This window comes from Aythya ferina (assembly GCF_964211825.1).
Source record: "Aythya ferina genome assembly, chromosome: 6".
In the NCBI taxonomy this organism is placed as follows: Eukaryota; Metazoa; Chordata; class Aves; order Anseriformes; family Anatidae; genus Aythya; species Aythya ferina.
In genome coordinates, this window is record NC_140303.1 from 26287046 (window position 1) to 26312119 (window position 25074).

General features: G+C 40.1%; 1 protein-coding gene across 3 annotated transcripts in view; it reads right to left on the reverse strand.

Annotated features, from left to right (window-relative positions):
- KALRN (kalirin RhoGEF kinase) overlaps window positions 1–25074 on the reverse strand; it is a 496625-nt gene that overhangs the window by 303998 nt on the left and 167553 nt on the right. For all 3 annotated transcript variants that reach the window (XM_084524614.1, XM_084524615.1, XM_084524616.1), the window contains one exon: window positions 21566–21680. In XM_084524614.1, the coding sequence (XP_084380740.1) occupies window positions 21566–21680 (115 nt within the window). The remainder of the gene's footprint in view (window positions 1–21565; window positions 21681–25074) is intronic.

A 25074-nucleotide genomic window follows, 5' to 3' on the forward strand; every position in this document is an offset into this window, starting at 1 on the left:
GCCAGCATTATTTATTAAAATACTTGACATTTAAAACTTCTCAGCAAATTGTACCTTGCTCATTATTTCAATTACCAGGTGTGATTCTGAACTCACACCGTCAAGAGTTGCCACCCACGTCCCCCAGTGACCGTGGCTGCTTGGCTTTGGGGCAGTCTGTCTTCTTAGAGATCTCAGGACACCTCTGCCTGCTGATCCTCACATTTCCCTTACGTGCTGGTGTACCAGTGACCAGTGGGGGAAGGTAAATGATACACATCCCGAGAATGCCATTACTCTGGAAAAACAATTCATGGAATTCTCCCACCAGAGAATTTCAGCTACCTAAAAGACCATAGACAGACAGAATTCAGCCTAAATTTTCCCTCTTATATTTTTTTTTACTTCATTTCACATTTTTTTTTTTTTTTTTTTTTGTAATTAGAGGAGAAACAGTCATCCAACCTCCATTTCCAATTAATCCTTTGTTCCTTACTGTGACCTAATTTTGTTTCTTCTCTTGCAGCACTGAAAAGGAAATATTCATTCTCACTTTCCTTTTTTAGAAAGAGAAAGAAAGAAACCCAAGACAGTTTCACACTGGCTGGAGCTGGACATAAAGCAGCAATGTAGAGAAATTTCAATGACATCTTGTAAAAAGACTTGGAGCCAGTAAGGTCTGGTCAGAGACAAACCTCCTGTCTCTGCTTTCCAGCCACTGCTCTTAGGGGACAGAGGTGTGATTGCAAATGGCATAAGAATGCAGATGTGTGGGCTGCACAATGTCCACATTCAACCCCCGGTTTTGGCCACATGTCAACAGGAGGGAACAGAAAGGCAGGAAAAAAAAAATATTGGCAGAAGCTAACTGGTGCCAGAATGGGTGCTCCTGCAATTCTCAAGCAAGTAACTCATTTTGGTATTCAAATTTTCCTTCTAAGAGAATAGCTCTGGAGTCAAAGTGATTCTGCTATAAAATTATATAAGCTGGGAAAGACTTAGACACCAGCTTGATCTAAGAAAACCTTTTCCTAACATGTAAGCATGACGGTGTGAGATCCTGAGTGCCACTATGAGAGGTGCTGGTCACAGTTAGTATCTCAGGAGAATCTGCCAGGATCCAGCAGGATTGTACTGTGTTGTCTTCTACCCAGGTAAAAATCCTGATCTACACCATTATAACCCAGATTAGATCTCTGCAGGCATTCATCCTCTTATTTAATTGAGCAAATAAACACTATTTGAGAAGCTTTCTGTCTTTATTTAAATAGCAAATATATAAAACACAGCTGTGTCCAAGAATACATGATTGCAGCTGTTAAAGCCAAAGCCGGAGGATGAATATTATAGTTTTTTACATTCCTATTAAGTTTCTGCTGGTAAATGATGCCTTCACACAAACTCATTTACCCTCTTCCCCTTTTGTTGCTTCATGTCTACTATATTTGGATCAATATCTGGCAGGTCTTCCTTGAAACAGCTGCTGAGATAAATATGAAATTAATCAAGGCTTTGTTTTTGTTGAAGCTGGGCTACATTTAAAGATTTGTTACTACAACAAAGAAATATTTGAACAGTAAGTACCATTCAACTCTCTCTTGAGCATTTAAACTCTTGTGTTTGGGATGATTTAGCAGAAACAAAACAAAAATGATTTACTAAATGAAAATGATATGTTATTGACATTTGCTGGAAAAAATAAATATTAGAGTTGTGTTGAAATGTAAACACACCATTCTTGAAAAAGTTTGGCTGAACAAATGCTATTTGAGAATATGTTCGGAGATTCAAATTTACTGGATTCTAGGTGAGACGTAAATAAGTGACTGTGTTTAGCACAGCCAAACTAGTGAGATTTATTTAAAAAACAACAACAACAAAACACGTTAGGCCTGTATTTTAAGTACTTAGTTCATGCAAGGAGACCATGAAGTCCATTTCACGTGCAGTCACTATAACATTTAGTCTACAGTCAACACTGCCAGATTTTAATATAAGGAAAAGGATACTTCATCTGGGCAATGACTGCTCAGGGCTCTTAGACCTAAGATCCTGATTTATCAGTTCAAGACATCAGCAACTTAAAAAGTGAGTGAATGGAGAGTGGCAAACAGCTCCAGGAATTCTAGTCATTGTAGTAAAACACTGTTACCCCAGAGTGGAAAGTCTCCAGATTGCAAATACACACATTCCATTGAAACACATTGTGGGAGGCAGAGTTACCCACAGTGGAAAGACCTTTTATAGCACAAATAAGCCTGCAAACATGTTTAGCTCATGCTTTACTTTTTTTACCTTTTTTTTTTTTTTTTTTTTAAAAAAAAGGAATGATTAATGTAGGTTTAGGCAACAATAACACACTTGATCCAGGGTTCAATTGGGCTTACAGGTGAGAAGAAAAAAAACTCTTCAAAGATGCTAAAATTACTGTTTCTAAGTAGTATTGACATTTCTTGCAGTACACACTCATCAGTTATCACACACTGCTTCTGGCAGCACAGGAAAGCAATGTACATCCATGTATGGAAGAGCTGCAATTGAAAAAAGATCTAGGGAACTAGGGAGAGCTGGAAAAATACACTTTGATCCAAAATAACATGTTTCATGAAGGGTGCATGTTCTCATGAAAGTGTATACTGAAATAAAAAATGAAAAAAGTGTTTTATAACGGCAAAATATTTTGTCTGAGCCTCTTCGGCTTAAATATCTTTATCTTTCATTTTGTTCTATAGCTTTAAAACAGACATCAAATAAAGAGAAAAAAAAGCACCAACTTTGAATTTTATCAAAACAAACCATCTTGATCAACAAAATATTTTAGAGGTATTTTTTGGTAAGGAGTTTCTGAAGTTTTTGAATTTTTTCTCTTTTAAAATCTGCACTTCAAAAGAGCAGATTCTCTCACTAATAAGTAACCTAGCTTCTGCCCTTTTGCAGTGCATAGTTCAGCATGGAAGTTGCCTAGCAGAATTGATGAGTTACTTGTTTGAGAGTTACCGGATTTTGGCTTAAATCCACACGTTCATTTTGTTTAAGGGTACATGCTGAATTCAGGTGCATCCCTTAGGAGAAGAGGTGGAGTGCTACAGCCCAGAAACAGTCTGCAGGCCCTGCAATGATTCTGTTTTGCTAGGACACTTAGTGAGAATTTGAATTCTTTGGGGAAATATGTAGTTTAAAAGTTGATGTCTCCATTTTCCCCAGGTTGGACAATGGGGAGTTTCCATGACTAATAAATCTAGCGGTACATTTTTTTGAGCTCCACCCATATAGAAACAAAACAAGTCTTTGTAGTCACAATGATTTATCCCCAAATAGTTCACTTATCAGATAGATACTTCCTGCTGTGCCAGACTGGGTGAAGATTGGGTGCCTGGGGTATTATGTGCAGAAGGGTTTGCTCTGAAGCTGCAGAATCAACCTATGTGTTAAAGACACACTTGTAAAATCATAGCTTGTGTATTTCTTTACACAACAGACTTCACTCATTCTTTCAAATAACTACCATGATGACATTTAGAGGAGAAAAAGTCCATTTTACCGAGTCCTCAAGAGACAGTGGATACTGATGTGTTTTTTACAATCCACTTTCAAACCATCTAGCTCTGATTTTTTCTGACTCTGTCTCCTAGTAAGGCCAGGCTCTCTCACTCCTCTTAGCAAAGGGGGCTAAGGCTTGACATTGAAGCTACTTGCCATGAGGTGTCACTTATTATTTGCATGGTGACATAAGTGTGTGGTAGACCAAAATGATGCAAACTGAACACAAATAGTCAATAGTTCAGTATTTCAAAAGGAGTGAAGGAACAAGAAGGCTGGATCCAAAAAGCTTCCGGAAAGTACAGAAGAACCAAACAACTGAATAACGGAGCCAAAAATTGGTGTTGTGGCTCTGATAGCTTTGCAAAACTCAGCTGAATCTCTGAGCTAACATTCTGCCTGTCTTGCCAAGCGCACATGAGGTATTTCTTTCATTTCTGCAGCCTCACATGCTCTCACCTGTAGGATGTTGAGCTCCTCAGATGCCTGTGTTTTGTCCCACCAATTTTACAGTCCATCTTGATAGAGCACTTTCTCACCCATGGACCGGCATCACAGCAACACCGTTTTAAGGTTACTCCATGCAGTCCTCCAAGAAAATATTCCTTATTATCCCAAATTTCCTCCACAACTGCTAACCATTTCTGTTCTCCACCAGTACCTCTTCTCATCAGTCACCACTAATTGGAAAAATCCAGAATAACTGTTTCATCAACTAAAGCAGGTTCAGATAAATGCTCTGACAAGTAATTGCTTGATTTCAGCTGCCTGCTCCTTTTCCACTATTAGCTGTGTCACTTCTCTATCAAAAGCACAATAAAACATCACAAGCAAATCCATCTCCAAGTGCCACATGTGAATGTGCAGCATCCTATTCATATAATGAAATGCATACCCCATATAGTGCCTACCCTGCTGCCAGACCTGAGAATTGTATTGACAAATTAATGTATGCCAGAGTAGGAATGACAGGAGTCTGGTAGTCAAAAAACTCATAACATTTATTGTAGATATCAGCCAGGCCATGGTAATAAAAACCACAGAGTAGATTCATGGAGAACTGTACCTGCTGACATTTGTCCTAATACTGAGTGGCTCATTTGATCTGGAAGAGACACATCAAAGATATGCTACCAGCCACATCTCCTCTACTAGACTAATGAGTTTCCTACCTGTGAGTTAAACTAATGTAACATAATGCCTTGTGTAGGAATGAGCATAAACGGGGAAGGTTTCTGTAGAAAGAAATACTACCACCATCACAAATTCTGGGCAACAATTGGCAAGAAACAACAGAAAACATTTCACAACGGCACCACAAACCTGTAGCTAATGCTCACGCTGGACAAGCCACCCACTACAAGAAAAGCCTACCTAGTACAGCTCCCTGACGCTAAGAAAACACAAATAACTGCAAGCAGCTGCCTTTCAATTATCACTTCACAGCTTACTCATTTTTAAACCTTGCTGAAGCACCACAGTCCAGGATAGGTGACTGGGAGTCAGAGGATCCTAGCTTTGGGTTAATTGGCCCCTGCTTGTGTTTTGGTGCTATAGCTCAACTCTACTCCATTTTATTTCCTATAAAATGGGTGTAATGGTATTTTTCTTTTTTTGAGGCTAATGAATTTTCCAATGAATGCATTGTATTTACCACATTTTCAGGCACAGGTGTGATAAATAATTGTGGGAGAATTACAAATTGCAGATAGTCATGTCTGCTTCGTGGTTAATTCACAGAAGCTTAAGACAGAGCATTAATAATCTAAGCATGTGCTTATTTATCCATGCTGGGCAATATTCTCTGTTACACGTGTGCTGATTTTATATAGGGAGCATTTATTGCTCTATACATATGCTTATCTAATTGCACTGAATACACATGCTTTATTAAACTCATAAATGAGCACGCTTATGGGTCTATGTGAAATTAGAGCCCTTCATATTTTATTTATAAAGTGGGACAATAGAACTGCATTGGCATAGAACATCCATTTAATTCAGAGGATTTAGGGTCGTCCCACAGATTTTGCTATTTTTGACAGAATCAAAGCTTTTGGATTTTTTTAATTAGATTTCCAGCCCATCTGCTTGCAAAGATAGCCTTGACAATATAAACTAATGCACATTTGTCTTGCTGAGTCTGCAGCCAGTGGAAAGAAACAATGAGCCTAGAAGAATAGTGAACTTGTACTCTCCATCTTATTGGGGTGTTAAGTAAAAAGCCAGTTCTGACTGCCTAATATCAGGATTCTTAACTATTTCCCTATTTCCTTACTCTTAATTTTGCCACCTAACCTAAAAAATAAAAAATAATAATAATAATAAAAAAAAATAAATAAAAAGCTTGTCAAAGCCCTGATTTATTCACATAACCTTTTACCCATTCTGACGTCTGTGCTGGAAAATCAGGCTGTCAGTTAGGACCATGCAAGTGTCTGGCCAAATATAGAATATTACAATTATAATCAAGTATTTTGCATCTTTTTTAACATGTGGAGTAACAGCATTGATCACAGCATAATCAGACAACTAGTATTAGAAGCCTAAGTGGAAAAGATTGCAAACCCACAATTATTTTGGATTTGTTATAGAACCCACAGGAGCACTAGCCTAATATATGGTTTAAAAAGCTTTATGATATAAAACTAAGGAAAACAGATTAAAAGATGTCTGTTGCTATGGCATGCTTTAAAAACAGCATACAAAACAAAGCTCAAATAGACTCAGACTTTTTCCTACCACTTGAAAATAGTAAGAATACTGCATTGGTGACTTTAAAAAGTGACACTCTACCAATTCAGAGCACTTCAATATAATTTTTAAAATCACCCACAAAACTAATGACTCTAAAAAGAATGGACTATTCCTGCATTTTCTGTAATATTAAAATTGTGATTCTTAATAACTGTTACACAACATTTCTTGATGTTATCTCTCTTAAAATCACTGACAACATTGGCTTACGTCAGTCAAACAAGCTTACACAGGCTATAGATATCAGAAAACAAGGAGCTAAGATTGCTTCTGAGTTTAAGACAGTGAGTACTGTCTGAATTATCATGTTGTGGGGACACTGTATGGATGCAACCATATCCTGATACTGTGTTTTTAAAGGACAGCAATGTTCAATGACCGTGCTTCTTTAGTCCTATGGACTGTCTGATAAAAATATCTTCCATCTGGTTCCTGCTTGTATCCTTGTTCCTCACAATATAAAGAGCTTGATTAAGCAATTAAGACGATGCGTAAAGCACATGTTTACACTTGCTGGATACAGATGGACTTACGCACACACTTGACTGCTTTGCTGGAGAAGCATCACAATCCTTAAATAAGAACTAGGAAAGGACATGTGAAGTAGAAGCCTGTAGGCCAGGCAGACCTTTTCCTGCTTCGGTTGAACTCTTGAATCAATTTCCAAGTTTATTTTACTGAATTAATGTGTTAGCCTAACAAAGTATTGATACCCACCAGTCATTTGTGATTAACAGTAAATATGGTGAATGCATGTTTCCACCTTGATGACTTCCCTCCTATGTCCCTGATAATTTACATCACACAAATGCCTTTGTTTTGTAATTAGATGTTCTTTAAAGTAAGAGAGTTATAGAAGTCTTATGTGTGGTGAATGGCTGCTTAGATGGATCTGCTATAGTCTATTGTTTTGAGATACATTTCTTGACTGAGTCTGTTTGCAGAACAGATGTGCATTTGTTACATTCAGACTCTGTTGAAGTCATCTGTAGCCAGAAGAACCAACAGATGAAATCCTACCATTTTCACAGAAGGCATCTATCAAAGGCTGGAAGAATTAATGGCTTGATAAATAAATCCAGATCCACTATTAAAATGACCTGATATATTTTTATAACTACAAGATCCACCAAAAATGTCCTATTGCTTCATCTGGTGATAATGAACCTTAGCTCTTTATTCTACCCCATCTAACTAACATAGTTTATCAATGGCTGTGATAGAACTCGGCCAACATTTGAATCTATCTGATGCGAAACAGAAGGTGCCCCATACATTACATTTAGCATTGGAAGGACGAACAGCACTGTCATAAACTGTTGTATCATCTTTCATTCTGAAGGATCTTGAAGAGCATTACTATGAGTTTTTGAGTATGAGTTATTGTTATAATTAGGTGTTAAAAAAACAGGATCTAATATTATGCTTTAGAACATTTCACTCAACAACAAAAGCAGAGGAAACTGCCTTTTTATATTGGATTTAGACAAAGAACAAAATATACCCCAAAAGATCTTTGACAATTTTCTTTGAAAAGGAACTTAATTCTTGGCCAAGAACAAGAGAAACAGGAGAAGAAAAGCAAGGAGTATTGTGCCAAAAAAATGTTCACAGGTGCAGGAATTAGACATTTAAGAGAATCCCTAATTACACATCTGATATTTGGCATCCTTTCAAGGCAGCGTGAACACAGTTAAAGTTCTTTTGTGCATGTGTGTCCTCCTAAAAAAAGACAAAAAATGTGTTTTCCTTTGTAAATACAATCATAAGTCAATTACCTGTAAGTGGGAAAAGCAAGCACAATATTAGCAAGATGGACTTCAGCTTCTGGAAACACTGACTTGTCACTAATTTTAAAAGTTCAAAAATGAAAATCAAGGCAACTTTGTACTGGTACTGTATCTGATGCATTTATATTATTTATACAACTCCACTTTCTGTACCTTACTTAAGTATCTCTGCTTAAATTTTGCTGGTGCCAGTGGGAATGTAGAAAATATTTATTTTAACATGAGAACAATTAGCATCGTCTTCACTAACAAAATATTTTTAAACCTGGTGTTTGAGCAAGTAGATCCACAAGTAGCCTGTTTCTCAAAGGTGTTGAGCTGATCTTACCTAATGAAAATGTGTGCCTTATTGTTATAATTGGTAGTACCCAACAAGTCTTTGGAAAAGTGCTACCAATGCTAATATACCACAGATGCAATTTAACAGTCCATAAAACCACACAGATTAAGTTTCCTACAGTATTTATTCCTAAATGGAAATCCCAGGAAAAGTCTTTATCTGATCCTATCTGATCCTATTTTCTTGTCACCTACCATATTACAGCATCTGACACTGCAAAATCGTTGGGGAGGCTGTTCTGGAACTTAAGGGGAAACTGAGTTTTCCAGTAAGCCTGGTAAATGTGACATGATATAGTGGATGGGCTCTGCCGTGAGAAGACGGCAACCCTACAGAAAAAGCACATACTGCCTGTGTATTTTATTCCTAGTTTGAAAGTTCATTAACAAAGCAGAGCTTCCGGACACTCTTCCTATGGGTAAGATTGTCTGCTACTTTCCTATGTAGCTGCTTTTTAATTAGATGTTAGAACTGCAGCTCCTTCCCACAAATCTCCAATGGGAAGCAAAATTTAAACTGATCTGTGATCCTTGAGATGTTTGCTTCTCCAGATGCAGTTTCTGAACTGAATTACAAATGCTACAGAAATGGGAGAACAGAAAAGTAAGAGGACATAACCACAAAACTGGATGTGATTAATCACAGTTGGAAGAGATCAATTCTATCTTGACAATGGAGTTAAAAAGAGGTCTTCAAGAAAAAGTACATATTGCCTATTTGATTACTACTTAGACTGACAGATTATTAGCAGGCAGCATGTCCAGCCATTCTTCCTATGCTTAAGATCTGTTAGTTTATCAGGTACTTGTTTTTCATTTAGATTTTGTTTTGGAATTAGTTCTTTCTTGTTCTCTGTACTTGCTGAATGGCAAAATGGTACATTTATAATGAAGACCTCTTACCATGTGCGTTTTCTAAGGTCAGGAGATGACACAGTATATGGACAATTTCTTACACAGTGCTCCCAAGGCAGTAATGGGAATTGCAACTTTAAAGAGCTTGCTTCCCAGAAATAAGAGGTCTATTCAGTGTGTACTATTAAATGAACCTGTATTTTTGCCTCATGCAGCATAACTTTGATAAAATGCTTAGGATTTTCTATCCTCAAAACGTAAAAATATCAGCTAATTTAATTTCCTGAAACTTTGTGAGGTACCTACTGCATGGACTACTAAATTCAAGTTTTGCAGTTAAGCTAAGGGCAAAGATAACTCAACGTTGAAAACAGAACTAAAATTCAGGAAACTCTGCATATTTTCCCAGGTGTTCCAGGATGGCACATACATTAGTGCAAATGTGACCTAAATGGGTGACCTAAATTACACCTGAGACTCCCATTTGGTTTCCATCTACAAAGAGCACAAAAAACATAAGCAGAACTACTAATAAACACCATTCTTAGGTGGTGGTCTAAGCAGAGCTGCTAAAGCAGAAATACAATTTTGGTCTCAAGTTAGGAGTGACACACAGTAGAAAAACAATGGAAGGGAAAATTGACATTGCTACATTAGCGGAGGACTTTGGTCTCTAAGGCTGTCATATGCCAAATCACAGAAGACTGAGATAGAAGAGACCTATTTAATCATCCTAGGTGGGGATGTAGTTGGTACTTTGCCAAGAAAGAATACTAATCAATACCATAAGCCTACTTTTCTTGAAACTAAGCTTTCACTGGCATTAAATTCACATGCAAATAAAGAAAAAATGGTAGGGAATCAATTTAGATTTATACCTCATGTTAATATAGTTTAATGAACATTTGAAAATATGAAATACAAAAGTCTCCATCTACTGTTACTGATGGTAAGATACTAGATACCTTTTCCACATGATGTACGAAGTGTAAGTGCACAGTAGATGAAACACAGTGAGCCCACTTGGAGTTCTCTAAGGAAAAAATCTTTTGTTCCTAGTGGAAAGTGATGTTTTCCTGCTGAGCTGCTTAATCATGAAATAGTTTGGACTGGAAGAGACCTTTAAAGGTCACCTAATTCCAACCCCCTGCTGTGGGCAGGGATGTCTTCCACTAGATTTGGTTCCTCCATCCAACCTGACCTTGAACACTTAATTAATATCATGCAACAGCACTTCAGAATATAGCGTTCATTGTTGAGCTGAGACAAAGTATTTCAAAACTGTTTTGCTCATCATCCCTCAGGACCACAAAAGCCATTACCTTGTTTAGCAGAATGGTAACCTGGGCAGATAATTTGAAATTACCAACTGGAGTTCCGAAGTATCACAGCCCTATGTGTTATCCCAGATTGAGGTTGTTGATGGATCTTGCTTATGAATTGTTCATCCAAACACAGACATGCATTACAATGTCACTGTAGGGATTGCTACTGATTGGTTGAATTTAATGCATTGAAATCAGTGGCATTGCTCCAGGATTAGTTTAGTCCAATGTGTATTTCTGAAATGCCATAAAGTTTCTACTAAGGATCCCACCCATCTTCATACTAAAGCTATGCTGACATATTTTTTATTTTTACCCCTCAAATGGACATGTTTAATAACTGCTTGGGTCTTCAACCCTGACTTAGGGTGGGGGGCAGGGGAGTGCAGAAAGGTTGAATTTAAGCAGCCAAGTATTTTAATGAGTATATCTTTCAAACTGAGCTTCAAAGTAATATTTATCCGATCCTCAATGACAACATCAATAGCAGAAGCATCTGGCCAGCCAGATGCTCAAATAAATGAATTAAAAATCAAGCTTAACTCAACATTTTATTAAAAGACTAAGTGGTAGTATCACTGCATAGATATTCGAGATTGTCAGTTCTCCTCCTATTCCCACGGGAAGCAGGGTGATAGATGAGAGCTGCATCACATCAACATCACATACACGCTTGAGTAGTGCACAGAAAATATGTATAAAAACAGCCTAAATCTGGCTCATGATGAACTGCTGCTGCTGTTGCAGAGAGATGCACTTATTCTACAAAGCCAATGCTTCGCTTCGATCTCTATTCAATGACTTTAACCAGAAGGATCATTCAGCAAAGACATCTCTTTTAGATATTACACAGAGCCCATAGAAGGATCCTATTTTCTCTTGCTTGCATTGCAGCAGGGGTAGGTGGGTACAGGGAAGAGCAAGGAAATGGAAGAGGCTTCTCTGAATGCAGCTGCAGAACAAAGGAAAGCTGTTCTGGAGGTTTGACTTTTTGGCAGAAAGTACTACAAAGGAACCTGCTAAAATATTACATCACTGGAAAATTCTCCAGAGACTACGGATTTTCTTTAAAGTTAAACATAAAATAAAGCTCTGTGTACACAGGCAGGGAAATCAGTGCTCCCTTCTTCATAATAGAAAAGTACACCATGGCAAAAATTGCAGACCAGAAAATATCTGCTGAGCCAAAAGCAGGTTTGAATTACACTTTTCCACCTTTTTGGGGTGCAGGGGGCAGCACTTTCTAGAATTATTTCCCTTATTTATGGTTTTCTTCTGAATTAAGGTATTTCCTTTTCTCTCTCTCTTCGCCCCCCCCCCCTTTTTTAAAAAAAAAAAAAAAAAAAAAAATCAAAGTAGCCTGGCAGCCTCACACCACATAGTTACAATTACATTTTGCTGCACACAGCATTACAGGATCCATAGAGAACTCCAGAGCAGTGCCAGGATCCACAAGGAAAACATTAAAGAAGCACCTTGTGGAAAATGAGAGGAAACCATTGATGAGATTTACAACTGCCTACCAAACTCTTGGATACCAATTCCCTTTGGAAACAGCAGGGAACTGAGCATCCCAACCTCTGAGACGAAGTCCCAACCCGTACTTTCCATGCTGTAAGAGCATCAGCCTGCTCAATACCACATGTTACCATGAATTGGTCATTGTTCTATTTTAGTATGATCCAATTTTCTAAGACCATAAACTAGCATGCACTTTCAGGAGCACTAGAACTGCCGAATCCTCAGTGGTGGTTTGTGCACTGAGTCTCTAATGTCTAATAATGCATTTGCCTCTTCTGGAGCTCTTGTGCTCCAAGATATCCCCTCTGCCTTCAGTTTCTAGGAAGGGGTGAGGTACCAATTACTGCCCACCTTTCCCTCTCTCTGGACACTAATTAGGTCTCCTCTCCTTGACAGAGCTGTCTAATTTCATTAGACTTATAGGAGTTTAGTATTCTTGAGACTCTTCTCTGACAGATTTGGTTTAAACACTGACTGACAGACAGCATGTTTGCATAAGCTTTGTATCATTTGGAGACGAGGCTAAAAATACATTCCTGAAAGTGCATCTCCAGTCCTCCTCAAGCAGTGCATTGGTGAATCCAGGCTTTGAAGCAGCATCCCAAACACCTCTATCCATCCCATGAGGCCAAGGACCAAGCAGTCTTGACTGATCTGACTCTGCTTCTCCATCTCCCATTATTTGCTCCATACTGGGATGCAGTAAAGGTCTCATTCCTTCCCCATGGGACTTTACAAGAGCTTTCCATTCATATTAAAACACCTTTGACAATATTCCTGTTACAAAGCAAACTACAAAGCACTGCAGCAGTTTTCCTGCTCCTAGAGACATCCATGAAGAGGGTGGCATAAAACACTTCCAAGCTATAATAGTTTCTGAGAGTGAAAAGGAAGTAGCACGTACTGAAGTTACTGATGAGGAACACAAGCACCCATGCAGGAATGAGACAAAACCATTTTACAGTCTCTGTAAAAGCTGTAGGAAAGAGATCACCAACAAGAAAAGTTAGGATTGGCTGAACTGCTGCATATTCTGCTGATGGCTGCTGACAGCTTCACCAGGGAACCGCAGGGAAGCAAACCAGTGCTGGCTCTGCTGCTAACATGTAGCTCCCACAAAAGGTCTCTGTCTGCTAATTTTAGCTCCTCTGAATTACTGCTCACATTAGTGCAAAGCTGCCCTCTTCTTGGAAGTCTCCAGGTCGCTGCTGCCCGCACCTCTCTGAGTACTGTGGAACCACAGGTCTGGTGGCTAAAAAGCCCACGAGGAGCAGGCACCAACCTTAAATCAGCACTAGCATGGCAAAGGCCAGAGAGAGCATCACAGTGAAGCGTGCTGCAGAGACTCACAAACCACTTCTCTGCCACTGAAGAAGATGGAGAAAATGATGCTTTGCATAGAAGTAACATCAAGTTACAGTGCCCACTGGCTTCCACAGCAGCGAGTGGCCATGGGTTATATTCTAGTTTACCAGGGGGGTTTTTCACTTGTCTCCATCACCTCAGCTCTTTCTTCCAGGCAGCTAATGCTGTCATAATCAACATGCAGAAACCATTTAGCAAGGAGGAACAATGCTGATCTAATCCCCAGGTTGAGGGCTTGGACAGAGCCCAAAAAGCAAAGTGAGGCAGCACAGCTCTACGTGAGGCAGCTCAGGAGATGGGATCGAGCCCAGCCCTCGAAGGTGGCTCCTGCATCCCACAGCTGGAAGCACACCTGGGGCCACCCCTTGGCAGAGATAGGGCAGTGCCTGCCACAGACAGAGCAGTGAAAGGCTTTGCCTACACCTGTTTCGGGTGCAGGAAATACAAAGGAAATGCACATCTTCAAATCTGCTCTCACTTGCCCTTTATGAATGCAGGTTGGTTTGCTGTTTACCCCAGACTTGGAGAAACCCAGGCAGAATACTTCCCAGCCCTGAAAGCCCTGTTAGAAATGCAGTTACTACAGTCAATGTCAACATGAGAAGGCAGCTGGGGTTTTTCCAGTGCCTTGGCAAAGCTCTGTGCCATCGACCCCTTGTGATGCCTTGAGGAGGCTCAGCAGATGCTGCTGCGTGGAGGTTACTGTTTCTAGGTTAGCTCCCCTTTGGCCATGCCTTTCATGGGAAATGCCGCCACAGGTATCTCTACCCCTGCTCAAGGCTGCATTGGTGTTTTTTAGGAACCCTCCAGACCATTCTTTCTCACTGAGGAATGACCTTTTTTTTTTTTTTCTGAGGAACAGCGAAGCCAGGTGTGCTGATGTTGTGGAGCTATGGCTTAGCAGTAGCAGCCTGTGGGCTTTCTATTTCTTGCCCAGTGGACACGGGAAGACTGGGGCTGTGGGGAAGCACTCCACTCACTGCTACTTTTCTGGTGGCTCCAAACTCCCAGGTTGAACACGCTGCCTGCAGTGAGGAGAAGCAGGAGCAGGGTAGGGTAGGGTAGGGCTCTGAGCAGAGAGGGCCAGACCAGTAACACCAAAAGGCAAAATGGACCTGAACGGGTAGAGACACTTGCTTTGCTGCTGGGGAGAGCACAAAGTAAACCAGTGACCTTTAATTTCATCAAATTTGTTCCCCTTTGAGCCTTATCCACTGACTCAGCTGAAGAAGGCATGACTGAGCTCCCACTGGGCTGGAACAGCAGTGAAGCTTCAAGAAAAGGAACTTCTCTTCCAGACCTGTGCTCTTTCTTTGTATATTAAACTTGGCCAGCAGGACTACCTCTGCAATGTGAAATCTTCAAATCAGCAACCCACTGGAGAAGCTTTACATTGGAGACATTAGATGAACCAGAAAGAACCCAACATGCATTTGAAATCTCAGCATGAGTCTGCATGGTTGGCAGTAAGAGAAAACTGGACACACACACCCCACTGTAAAAAAGAACAATCGCCTTGGAAATAATTCAGACACAATAAATGAAGGATTCCTTGATATTAACTGTTTTCAATTGCAGATTTAGAGCCTAGAATTAAGCAGATGTCGAGTGCAGAATAGAATGCTTAAAAACACAATGGCAATTTGAAAACCTAGTTTTTCTGCTTGTAACAATCAGTAATTTCAATTATTTATTGAAATACAATTAATATCAAACAAAAATGGAGCAAGCTACTATTTAAAAAATACAGAAATATTGGAGAAGTTAGTGTGAAAATCCAGTAATAGACTTTCAGATCTTCCAGAATAGTGCAAATATTTTTGGATAAAATCTAGACAGTTTACAAAGGGATCTGCAAAGTATTTTCCATATCCTTTAAGGAATTAATTTCAAATAAAGATTCAGTCTTGAAATAGCAAAGAATTTTTTTTTAAATAAAAAAAAAGTCTCCGAATTTGTGTTTTGACACAAGACAATCAAATCTCCATGCGTTTGTTTCAACATTAACATTATATTACTCTCATTTGCCTCTATTTCACAAACTATTTCCATCATAAGGATAAGGGATGCTTCTGCTAGATGAAACAGAATGCATTGGATGATCTCTGGTACGAGTGATAAGCAGAGCTCAGCTTGCCCTGCCTTTTATCAGTCTTTAGAAGAAAAAGGCTATGTGAGCTGTGCAATTCACAGTACATTACCTACGAAGCTCTGTATCATGCTATTTGTGTTGTTCACCACAAAACCAGGCTGAAAACACTTGCACGGTTATCCAGCTGGAAGACAGAGCAGGTCTCAGCAGCAAACAGAGCTAGTACCAGCCTGAGAGTGCTCCTGGCTCCCATAAAGTGCAGAAGAATAGAGGACATTTGCTTTAGATCCAGAGCTTTGTAAGATTAATCCTTGCAATATCCTGAAACAGCAGCAGGCAATGAAAGCAGGAAGTTATTTGGAACCTGGTATGGAAAGCCCCCATTTACTTTAAGTTTGGGCTGGTTTTCAAAAAAAAAAAATAAATAAATAAAAAATCTGGGGATTACAAATAAACAAACATAAGAAAATTTTGTATCTATTTGGAAAAAAAAACAAACCCACAGGTTTATATAAAACACTGTCAGAAGAGATATTGAGAAGATGCCACTTTAATCCTTCTGCTGCAAAACAGGAACACCACCAATACATGGGTCACTCCTGATAAACTTTCCAACAGGCTTTCCAAATTTGCAGATGCTACAGCAACCTGCTGCGTGCTTCATTTCTTTTACCTGTGTTTTAACCCCTTTCTTTTTGCCCTATTTGCCATGTACACCTGGATTATTGTTTCCTTTAGCTCAGTTTTGCATACTGGATTGCCATAATATGTATTTACTTTCCCTCTTGTTAAACTAAGCTATGCCAACACCTGTAATCTTTTCTCATAACTCCTACTCCACAGTCTTTGACTGCTGTTGTTGCTCTCTGCATTTCTAGGAAGCCCACTTTTTCTAGTAGCTTTTGGTCACAGGGGAGCAGGCTATCCTGGAGCTGTAATGACTTATTGCAGAATTTGGCATCAATTATAGAAACTGTCCAGCTATCTATAAAATCTATAAAATGTCACAGCCCAATTCGCAGCAGGTCATTAACACAGCTGGCAGAAGACCAGAAATTCTCTTTTGGAGAGCTGACTTCCAACAAAAGGTGAACATGCAACTTGAATGTGCAACCTGGTCCTTACGTGGTCTGTAAGTAGACAGATACAGAACAGGGATATAGTCAGAAGCCCTCTGAAAGGTCACAAGATGAGACCCCCAGCCATTTCCACAGAGGCTCCCTTGTCACTTCGGGATAGCGATGAGTGGCAGCATTGTGTACCAATGCCACATACAATACAGGCTGGATGTGAACTGGCTATCAAATGGTGAAAGGAAAGGCTCTTAAATCTACTGGCATTCATGTCAGTTATATACTCCTAATGAACTTCTTTCTCCAAAACACTTACCTTTTTTTCTTTTCTTTTTTTTTTTTTTTTTTTTTTAAATCAAATTATGTCTGAAGCAAATATTAAACCTCCATTAGCCTCATTAGCTTCAGTTCACTTGTTAATGTGGTATTTTGATGCAAGTGGATGAAGGAATAATTATCTCACACGTGGCACCATATATTTAGTTACTAAAATTATTATGAAGTCCCTGGTGTTATTTTTAAAATACATGGATATTTTTGTACATCTACAACAGCCTCAAGCAAAAACCATCCTCAGAAGCTTCTTTTATGCTGGGATCGTGTCACAGAAAGTAGAGCTCCAGGGTTTAATACCTATCAATCAACAAAACAAGTTTCACACTACTCCTGGCCAGAGGAGCTAATATACACAGTACCACAGGTCATGAGAGAAGAGCTTAAAATAAATCCAACAGAGGTGAGTATTGCTACGTTTTGCCAACCCCTGTGCTGTTCTCTTAATTTTAAGAAGCCCCAATCATTGAACTAATTTTTAGGGGCACTTGTGTTGTTTTACTGATCCTAGCACCTTTAATCCAGCTCAGGCAGCTCTGACAAGCTGTTCAAACACACCGGGCTGTCCCTTGGAAACACTTTGCTACTGTTATGAGCCCTGGATGTCCCCCAGAACTGGGAAATTCTTGAGCAAGTTTTTAAACAGAGAACAAATAAAAGTAGATGCCTTTAAAAATACAGGCCTCTGAGGCATCTCGGGTTTCCCCCTCTGCAGAGAGCATACAGGACTGCTTATCTTGGCTCCAAAACAGACTGATGTGTTCATCCGGAAGATTCACTATAGCTGACAGAGAACATTTCCTTCATCATATTGCTTTGCCATGTGGGGAGATAACTCAAGCTAATAATATTCTGTCTCCTTATTATCTTCCTATAGCCTATGCATAACTTAATTCTTAATTCCAAAGGGCTCACAGCTGAGATTGGCCTGGTGCTAGTTTCATTTACACACACATAAATCAAAACTCACTCTACTGGAATAAATGTCTCTATGCTAGTGTTAAAAAATAAAATCCTCAGCGAGGTCAGAAAATTCCCCCTTATTGAACTAGCTCAGCTCCCCTGATCATAAACACAATGCTATCCCAGATTCAGTCACGCCTTCCAAATTTCTAAACACCTCATCCCATTTAAATTTGCATGTAAATAGGAGCTATCCTGATTCACAAGAAATACAGCCTGCCTATCCAGAAAGCATTAGTGCAGATGTGAATCAAGCAGAAAATGGCAGAGCAGTAGGGACCTGGCATCCGTGGCAATTATCTTTACTTCTAATGAAGAGCATCTTAGTTTCTTGCTAATTAGACAGGAGCACTTTAGAGAAAAGGACCTCTCGGTATGCCTACAAGTCAGCATACAGCACCAAACCAAGACTGCATTCGTCTGCAATGTCAGATAGCTGCTTGCCTCCTCCTCCTAGTTTCCAAGACTGCAGGATCAGGACCTGAGGCTCATAGATCTGAAGTCTCACCCCCACACAGCAGTCCTCAGCTGTGTAAGAAACCCCACTGACTTCGGGCACCCGCCTGGCCGTCACTGCTAGCTGCATGAAAGCACTCACTATTCTGCTCTAACTCAAGCAGACATTGCTGCTTTCAGAAAACCCACATTATTATTCTGTTTCTGAAGAAGGAATTACAGAAAGCTGAATCAGAAACTTTGAAAGCTGCTAGGCAGGCCATGGTTTCACTTACCCTAATCTATCATCATATTTCATCACCAACCTTATACCTGCTCCCAGCTCCAACAATGTGCCACCTCTGCCCCTCCATTAAGATACAAAACCAGGGTTAAGTGACAGATAGTATCAATGTAGATAGCAATCTGTCTCACTCAGAAACCACTGCAGTAGGAATAAAGAAAGAATTATTATACTGGTGTCAATAAGATAAATTACAGCTTTTTTTTTTTTTTTTTTTTCCACCAAGAAATTCCAGTTTTTCAACCAGCAGAGAATCTCTCCCCCTTTCAGCACTCCGAGCATCAGACTAGTTTCTCCTGACATTGCGCCCAGAGTCTCAGCTAATGAAACTGTTTATTTTGTAGATGGCTGATGCAGTTATTCATTACAGCAGTCATCTTGGAATAGATAGAAACTAGAGTGATATGAATTCAAATTCACTGCTGTTCCTCACATTTATTTGTTTCCAAAAAGTAAATAAGTTTGAAAGCTCTGCTGGTTGACCTAGTTAAAGCAAACTAAATGTTTAGGGAAAGATGAGTTTTCAGTGTTTTCTCACACTGCATAGCTTACACAGTCCCACGTGCCAAACTCTCAAAGTCTGTGATCACTTTTTCCTCCCACCACAGTGAGTTCACAACCACAGCACCAGAAAAAACAGGACTGGGAAGAACCTAAAAGTCACCTGCTGGTTCATTTCTTCTCCCTAACATTTATACCCATGCTAGAGGTTTTTGTACAGAGCTGTGGAGGTTTTTAAGAAGAGATGAGATGATTTATTCTAGTGTTTACCATTCCTATTTATAAATCTTTTCCTCTTGTCCAGCTTAAACTGTTCTGTTAACTTTCTCCTGTTCTCTAGGCTAAGCAGCCTCTGCCATTTTAATCCTCCATGACAGGTTGCTTTTGCTACACCTCCGATCACTTTCTGCTCCCCATCTCTCAGTGTGTGATATCCCAAACAGGAGGCAGTACTCTGGTTAACGGCTCCGAAGTACCAATCTGCAAGTATCCTTGGAAAACTGGTGAAAGGCCTTCATGAACAAGCAATCCTTTATTGATTGTCACAATGGGAGGCTGTACTGCAGAGGAAGAAATGTTGTCTGTCATAACTAGAGATGTGTCCTTCAAAGGTGTCAAACATCAGGGCAGAACAAGGCTCTGAAGTGGGGGTCACAAGGGGGAATTTTTTTTTTTTTTTTTCCATGTTCCTGAGTTTTGTATTAGCTCCTTCAGCATGCACCTCTGCTCCCCAACTTCACCATCACTAGAGAAAAATCATTGCTGGACTGATTCACAGTGAGGCAACGAAAAGCAGCATCAAAGACTAAGCTAATCTTTTCAGTTGTGTGTGAGTGGAAAACACAATGGGTGGATCTTGCTATTACTGCCATACAAGAAGAGAAATTAATAGAAAAGTTTGACATATTAGAAGGTCATTTTAACTGTGCAATTGCTTGCAACCCCTATCTCCAAGGGAAAAGAGGCAATGTCATATCTTTGTACTTGAAACCATGCAAAGGATAATAAAATATAAAGGAGCAGTTTCATTACTGGAGCAGCTGGAGGGGAATTGTCAAGCCCTGGGACACAAACTCCCAAGGAGTGACCTACTGCTCTCCCAACTCCAAATCATGTCCATAATCTCCCTCACGATGTTGTTGAAAATAGAGTTGGCTAGAGGAAAAGAGAGGGAAAAAGAGCAAAAGTAAAAGCAAACCAATTCAACTTATTAGTAAAAGCTTGATGAGCAAAAGTCTAGTGCAGCAAAAAAAAATGCATCACCTGAGACAGTGTGAAGTACTGTCAACATGAAACGAACACTGGCAGATCTGGTACATGTGGTTTCTTTTGCCCTTAACTCTGCAATCTCCCAACAGCCTTCACTTTCTTTCTGTAGCAAAAGCAGGAGCTTTGATTTCTGTACATCATACATTTAAGGAACTGAGAGCACTCCTGAGACGCTTACCTCCTTATATCCAGCTACAACCAGCCCTCCATTTTGAGATGTTAACTTTTCACTCTTTACAAAAATATAAGCATTATTGAAAGGGTTTTATCCCAGGTTTTAAAAAAATAAGGAATTCCTGGGGGTGGCACAGGGTCCACCACTGCAACCCTGAGCAACCCTTCTCAGCCCCTCACTCACCCTGGGATATCCACACCTCAACACCCGGTGTGGTGGTTATCGGGTAAGGACAGTGGACAGGCTTGAAAACAGGGAAAGGAAGCTGGATGAGGGTGTGCATAGCCTCGTACTCTCTGAGGCATTAAACACTGGCCTAGAAATACCTACCTGGGCACTGAGCCCAACAAACCATCTCCCGAGTCTTGCTAAGATAAATATGCACTGGCAATAGAGATACATATGCACTGGCAATAGATCCATCTTCCATCATCCCTAGGAAAGGAATGGGGACCTGCATGTTGAAGGAAGGGCATGAGGACTAATGCTTGGACAAACACCTTCTAACAGAGCTGGCTTGCATGCATAGCCATTTAAAATGACTCTCTTTGCAAACTGCCCCTTTTGTCCACCCACTTTCCTTCCTGAGCCTGGAGAAAGCTCAGGGAAGTGCCAGTGCCTCCAGCTACTCTCCTTTTCCATGCCTCTAGGAGAGCTGCACAGAAACATTGGAAATGAGAGCAGCTCCTTGCTGCTGTCACGAGCTGGGTTTGCAAGCCTGAGGCTCACGTTTGCGAACACTGCCTCTGCTCTTGGGGACTTCTGCATTGCTGCTTGTATGATAAAAACCATCAGAACACACGCAGGAGGAGGAAGGGAACACTTTTGTTTCTCTGTCCCAAGAACTGAAGGTACTAAAGGTTAATACTTGGAAATCAGCAACTGCCAAGAACAAGTTCCCCACCCATCCATCCACACTGACTTTGAAGTGTTTTCTTTCTAGCTTTACCTTGGCACGCTGGCCAAATAAGTCACAAGTTTCCGAAGGTCTTCCTGCCTTATTCTGTCATGATTGCTGCGGGCTGGGAAGGTCAAGACAGGACCACCTCGTTTATCACGGCCACCTGCGGAAAATAGAGGATTGTTAGAAAATCAGGCAGGAAGCACACGTCAAAAAAACTATGTGCACTGAATTGATAAACATAAATTAAGGCACATTCAAGAGCCTGCGCACTCTTTGTAGCTTTCAGGCTTGCTTAATTGAGGAAGACATGCTTGCATTTGTTAGAGCGCCAAGGAAGAAAAAGGAAGAAAAAAAACAACACACCAACCACAAGGAAATTTGCTACTAGCTTTTCTTCTGGCTTTCACATAATCCCATAAAATCCAGTATGACTGGTCAACAGCAAGAAAGTGAAAATATTTCTGTTACTCAATGAACTGCATCCTTCATTACCAGGCAGTTTATAAAGTCCTACCAGCTGGATGCAGTGCACCCCCGCCACATTTATGCAGTCAGACATACTAATCTATCTGGCAACTCATTAGAGACTGAAGTTCTGATTAGAAGTTTGTGCCTGTGTTTTCTATTTAGAGAATGTTGTCAGCAATTGGAGTTTTTTCTCTTGCAGCTTTCCTGTCTTAAAATCCACTCCTTTTAAACTGCCAGTGTCTGGCACTTAATGCTTTACAGCAATTTTCAAAAGAGCCACAAAGGAGTGGTTCTACCCTGAATTATACAATCATAAACATAGGGGTGAATACAACCTATTCTACTGCACCTCATTTGTTTCTCTGCTGTGAATAAAGTTTAATAAGCTTGTAACAGAAATCTAGTTCCTCATGCAATGTTTAGTTCTTCCTTCATGTATTATCAATGGATTTTTTCAGGAACTGTGTGTTGTCAGAAACATGTTGGCATTGTTATCTAGCAAAAAATTCATATCAAAACTACAATTCAAAAAGCTAGCACAGGACTACACCTTGCCAATAAGCTGTAAAAAAAGCAGATCGACATTCACTTTTTTAATGGAACATATAATCCCTTTAAGAGAAATATCACTTCTGACAAAGGGAAATCACGTGCTTCCTCTGAATTATATTATCTGGCCAAAAAGAAGGAAAAGCTATGCAAAGACACGTGCATCTCCAGCACTCACACACACTGTGTTCTCTGTTACAGGGCACAGGACACCTGCGCTCCATGGGGCCATGACTTCTGCAGGGGTCCCAACCACCACAGCTTGGTAGGAAGAGCCCTGGGAGGCTCTGTTGTAAGAGCAGGACTGGCACGAGAGCTTGGATAAACAGAATCCTAGCTCACCACAGGACAAAGAATTGCTCTGAAGAGAATTTAGATCAGGACTCAAGGAGGTGTCTCATACAGCAGGAGTTCCAGCAGGTGCACATCAATCCAGTGATGTATATGAACATATCCCTGAGGCACAGGTTTTCCACCTGACCCTGACTACAAGACAGAGGTTTCTTGTAGATGCAGCTGCCAGCTGACAACATAGTCCCTGTTCATTGTAGTCTGAAAGTGTCCATTGAGTTCATGCCACGATAGGTACAAGCTCACTTTCTAGCACAAAGTGTCTCCACATAACTCAAGTCATGTAGAAGCAGCTAAAAATAGCAATGTTGTTTTTTATGTATATATATTCTATTTCTTTTACAAAATTTCCAGGGCTATGAGTTTTCTACAGCCCTGCAGACTGTGCAGCTCAAAGCCTGTCACATTATAGATAAACTTCACCTACAGAGATATAGATGCCAATGTAACCCAGTGTTACATTCTGTCTGCATTGAAATTCCTGTAGCTTTCAGTGGATGCTTTACACCCGAAGGGCAACACCTTCCAATTTTTCAGTCACATCCAAAGGTACAGAGAGGCAAAGACAAGGTGACATCTTCATTTTGAGCCTTCGTGCAGCCAGGGGAACATGTAGAGTACAAAAAACCTGCCCTGCCTCAGCTCCACCTAAAGCTGGGTGCCTGATGCTTGCCTTTGGCTAACGGTGTGCAGTGTGCTGCCCAGCACTGCAGGAAATCCTCTGGGTGATTTCTCAGAGGCACCTTGCTGCTTCCAGTTATACTGCTTACATGGGTCTCTCTGCAGCAGCCTTCAAACAGCAGAGCCTCTGCTGCAACAAGCATGCCACAAATGCTAGAAGGATCCAAGGGAATTTGGTCTCATCTTGGCTGATCCATCCCTCTGCCACGTGGCACAAGAATGGGGGTGTAATGTAAAAAGGATTCAATTTACAAGGAAATAAGCTCATTTTTATTTTCAGGACTACATTTAAACATAAAAAGATCCTCATTTCAAGCACATTCCCCCATTGTTGGGATTATTTCACACACCATAACAAAGCCAAAACCATTATATCATGCGTGATGTGTCCAACAGGAAAGCAAGCCAGCCTATAGAATGGCAAACCAATATTGAAACTAAAGCTGGTGGGAAAGATTTCTTTTTTTTTTTTTTTTTTTTTTTTGACACAGGAAGCTTTTCATGGTTTTGAAACATTTCCCATCATATCAAGATGTAACCAAGGCTTTCAAAAGTTTCCAGATATTCACTAAAGCAGAGACATGAACTTGAATTACATCCCAGAAGAATATGCTACCCACTACTTAGTCAGGCTCCCCCTCCTCCCCCAGTCCCAACTATTTTAATACTTCTACAAATGAAAAAAAGTGTTAAGAGATGAGATCAAGAGACATCCAAGCACACATTTATAATCCTCTCCCAGGATATGAAACGCCCAGAAAGGGCCATTATCTTCCCTCAGCCCAGCAGCCCCAACCACTCCAATGCTGCCTGTTCACCTCAGCTTGGTCATGACCAGAAGTTGTGTTTGGGTTCAGGGACCCCTTTCACAACTACATTTCCAAAGTGAGCTCTGAAAACAAAACAAAAACAAACAAGAAAAGAAACACCACACACTGAATTCTGGGAGACTGAGAAAGTTAAAATGGAAAATTCTTGACCATTTTGCTGACAGTAATGGAAGTTGCAGAAAGGGAAACAGAGGTCAGAACATTTCTGTCCTGTCTTTTTTTTTTTTCAGGACAAAACTTCTCCTACATCAGTTCATCTGAACTGTCCTCAGGAGAACAGGATAAATAAGGCTTGCACAGAGTCAGAAGTTATCAGGACAGACCAGAGAAAATGGGTTAATTCTCTTTGGAGGAAGATTACAAGATGACCCAGATGGAGTTTTCTGGAGGATGGAAGGATAAATAAGTGCCTGGAATGATTCCTTCTACTTCCATAGCACAGCAAAACAAGAAATATGAGGTTTAGAAACAAATGTGATAAAAATCACTGCTCTATGCTTTGAGTAATAGGGTGAAAATATTATTACAAGTGCATCATACATATTAAAAATCTTTCACTTGTTTCCAATAGTTTACGAGCAATCCCTAATTTTTATGAATGCCTGCATTATTTACAATTTTATGAAGAGCCTGCGTGATGAAATGTCAGGTTTCTTCTAGAAGCAACCACAGTGT